General features: G+C 40.3%; 1 protein-coding gene across 1 annotated transcript; it reads right to left on the bottom strand.

Moving 5' to 3' along the window:
• Positions 1-594: 594 nt before the first annotated feature.
• LOC108983822 lies at positions 595-3898 on the bottom strand. The gene is made up of 2 exons (XM_018955590.2): positions 3287-3898; positions 595-1464 (listed from the first exon to the last, which is right to left on the bottom strand). Exons 1-2 carry the CDS (start codon positions 3311-3313, stop codon positions 871-873), a joined length of 621 nt encoding a protein of 206 aa, XP_018811135.2. The 5' UTR covers positions 3314-3898; the 3' UTR covers positions 595-870.
• Positions 3899-4142: the final 244 nt, after the last annotated feature.

Genomic DNA, 4142 nt, shown 5'->3' with positions numbered 1-4142 from the left:
AAACTATTTTACTATTATTCACAAATTATTTTACTACTACTTATAAAACTCTATATCATCTCATTACCCAAAGATGCCTATGTCAAGAGAATCAAGCACCGAAAAGGTTAGAGCGTTACAAATGAGTTAACATCTTATTGGAAAAAAGTTACATCAAACCTGAATAATGTTTGCAGTTGACTTCAATATAAGTATGCACTCCAGTGACATGTGTTGATGCAGTCAGCAGTCTCCCAAGACTACAGAGCGCCTGCATTACTGCACTCACATGTCGATTTATGGTCTTACTAGAACGTTGAAACCGATCTCCTGCATTTTGCTGTAGCGCATGGCCCACTACAATGTAAAACATTGCTAATTGATTCCTCCACTGCCATGCTTCCTGTAGATTGCATATCATATCCACACAACGGGTCGCATAAAGCTCAAAATGCCTCGACCTCCATTTGAAACCGATGCACTAACGCATGATGTCTCTTCGCTCTTGCTGTTCTTTCCATGGATAAAGTCATCATTTGACCCACTGTCAGCGTCCATTATAGCTTTTCTTATTAGTTATGCTTAGAAAAACTGGATCCACAATATGAAAAAGTGGAATCATAACCCCAAACAAGCAATATATGATGATTAATGTAACATAACAGGATAAAATAAAATACTGTTTCCCAGGGTTAGCAGTTAATTACAAATGCATGCAAAGTATTAACATTGGAAATAACATAGTTCCGAAAAATACCCAAACATGGAAAATATGAGCATAAAGAATAGCCGACAACAACGTCGGTACCCTTGTTTGAAAATTTCCGCTTATCGCTCTGAATGATATGATGCATAAAATAATTAGCAGCGCTCAAGGCCTCATATGCCAACTCAATGCAAACTCCACACCCATTCAGTTCTGCGACTTTCAGACATTGCAAGGAAGTCCATCTGAACTGCCCTGTCAAGCAATCGTTCCCATGCAAGATTAAATTGCTCAGATGGAAGCGGAGGGGTAATCCCTTCCAGCAGGCGGACACAATGAGATTGACGCTCAAAACTGCCATCAGATTCACCGCCATCAGATTGACTGCCAACAGATTCACTGCTTGTTTCACCTTTACCACGCTTCCTGGTCCCATACAATACCTCATCCAACTTTGCCCTCGCTGCAGAACTACGAGCTATTGCAAATAGGCAGTTGCTAATTTCTGTGGGTACCTGCATGAAGGGTCCCTCCCTCTGTCGCCGACGTGAGTCACAAGAGGATGCCTGCGATGATGATCTCCCTGATTGCAACGATACGTCCATGTCATTTACATCAATGGCCAATCCTTTGGCATTGCCCAGTACGGGGCCTTGAGCTCGCAACTCCTCAAGGCGCCGCTCCTCATTGATAGTTGGTGGTTCTTGCGATGAGGCATGATGGAGCACCCTTGTGGCAACCTGCTGAGATTCTAACTTCAACGAGCGTAAGTAGTAGCGCTACAAAATAAGGTTACACCAGTCAATAATAGGATAAAAAATATTGAACCAAATTGAGTACAATATAAGACAGACGCACATGGTGCTGCAAATAAGCCATCATATAACGTTTGCTGTAATCATATTTTACTACTAACAGGCGTGATTGACAAGAAGAAAGAATAGAGGGCTATCAATTTGTACAGTCAAATTAGGATGCAACACCACAGCTTTCAGCCATAACTCTATCCATAATGCACTTTGTTACCATAGCCCGATGGGCAACTTGGAAACACAGATGCCCATAAAAAAAGGAAAAAAAAAAAAAAAAGCAAGACTAGCAAAGAGACAATAGAAAATAGGAAAACGCAAGACTAACAAGACTAGGAGACCCAGAATTAACTAATAACAGCTCCAATGTTCATTTCACTCATGGTCTAATAAAATTACACATCAAGGGACCATATGGCATAAGGCCTGGTCTCCAAATGGGAGAACCAGTTTCGAATCCCCCGACCCCCTATATCAAAAGAATAAAAATTAAAATAAAATTAAAAGAGTTGAAAACAGACTCTAGTTATATATATATATATATATATATATATATCATTAAACCAACTGAATAGACATTACTAAATTTGATTGGGTTTTATTCCAACATAGATAAGAGACAAGCCAACAAAAGCAGCCTTTATATGAAAACGGTTGCCATTTTAAAAATAGTTTCAAAACTTCAGTATGGTCTGGAAGTCATAACTTTTTCAAATTTTCCATGGCCGAGGCTCCAACCATTAACCTGCAACTTGAAAGCTGCTGCTTGCTATGTTCATGAACTCAAGCCTCCTCATGGAAGTACATAAACAGAAGTACAGAAAATATGGTTCTATTGCAATAATTCTAGCTGGAGGATAGTAAAGATGCCGTCCAAGGAAAGGAAAGCACATTTCCAATTTCAGCTCTAATTGGAGGGACTGGAGCTTTCAGATGAAGTAACTTCACATGAAGCAGTACTAGATGACGTATCACTACTGGTGCTCACTCCATTCCTAAAGCTCTTTGATGCTAGTGAGGGGTTTCTTTCCCACTCATTAGCTGCAGGGATTTGCCCCTCCTCCGCTAATCTTTTAAGAAGGTTCATAACAGTGGGAATGAACTTGGAAGACAAGGAGATAAGATCAGGTAGCTGTTGAGTCACACAGTTTGTATTAGAAACTTTTGCAAAAACAAAAGAATGAATTGTGAAAGACACTCGGCTTTGTTGTGATAATTCAAAAGACCCGGTCCTTGCTTTCTGCGTTGCTCTTGTATACACCGTATACCAGGGTGCATACAGTATTTAGCAGTCCAATATCAACTACAAAAAATTTTGATGAATATAATTCTTCTTGGGTGCAAACAGTATTTGTCTGTTAAAATCTCAATAAAATCATTCAGAGAGGTTTACTTACCAGCAGGGATCAACTTACAAAAACAAGTTCCATAAATTATTTTTCTAAGCAGTGATCTCCAAACTCCAAAGTAACAAATAGAAAAATGAGAAAAGGAAAAAATATAGCAGCAACTACAAGGCTGCTCTTTATGGTACGGGCATGCGCAACAGAATTTCAATTATGTGATTTGTGCCTATCAGATTTCAAGTTTAATTCAAGAGCCTACTGGCATACGCAACAGAAAGTAGTTGAATAGAATTTGAGTCTCGAGTTCAAATTTCCAGGTGCACTTTCAAACAAGAAACTGGCTGTAGAGCTTCCTAAAAACCAATAAGACCAGCCATCAATTACGAAAAATTAAGCATAAGGTTCAAAGAGGTCATAGATTGCAATGGGAGGACATTTGTGCTTACCCCGAAGGAGCGCGTCTTCGGACCCATCGTGGCTGAGGTATGACTGCTATGGCGTTTATGGTCAGAGTTGGGGAGGGAGGTGCGAAGCTTGTAGAGACCGGGTTTCCTCGGTTTGGAAATGTAGTCGATTTGGTCCACAACAGACAAACCGAGGTCCCCTATGGAGATTGCAAAAATCTCTACAAAGCTAACTCAAGCTAGTTGGAGATGGCAGATGGAAGAGCAAAGCTGGCCTTCTGCACGGACAAATATGCTTTGCAGGTGAAGGCGAAATTCCCAAGGGAAACGGACAAAATGGTGCAGCGGGATTGTCGGTGATGGAACGGGGGGGCGGGGGGGCTTGCCTTTATGGCTGTTTACGGTGCCGGCCAGCGACCAAAAGTTGATGGAAAGGCAGGAAGGCAGACCGGAAGAAGGGAAGAAATCAAGTTGATGAGTTCCCTCTGGACGGACGGCGATGGCGTGTCGGTTGTGGAGGAAGGCAAAGCGAAAGAAATTTCGATAGGACAACACCGATGGTATGGATTTCTGCCTTCGCCAGGGGCTCAGCGCAGCTTTTATGTTGCTTCATGTCAGTGATAGAAATGTGTAGTCTCGTCAATGAACAGAACTGAGATATGGAGAGAACAACTGGGGTTAAAAAAAAAAACAAAAAAGTGTTAACCGGGGTGAACGGACCGCCGATTCGGTCCGATTTTATTTTTTGAAAATGGTCCAAGTCGATCCGATTTGATTTGATAACACTGATTTATATTTATATATATTAATTTTTTATATTATATAAAATACTTTTTATATCATTTTTATATATAATTATATGTAAAATAATTTTATATTATATGCTAAATTTTTAACT

This window comes from Juglans regia, chromosome 11 (assembly GCF_001411555.2).
Source record: "Juglans regia cultivar Chandler chromosome 11, Walnut 2.0, whole genome shotgun sequence".
NCBI classification, from domain to species: domain Eukaryota; kingdom Viridiplantae; phylum Streptophyta; class Magnoliopsida; order Fagales; family Juglandaceae; genus Juglans; species Juglans regia.
This window is presented reverse-complemented; position numbering and strand designations above follow the sequence as displayed.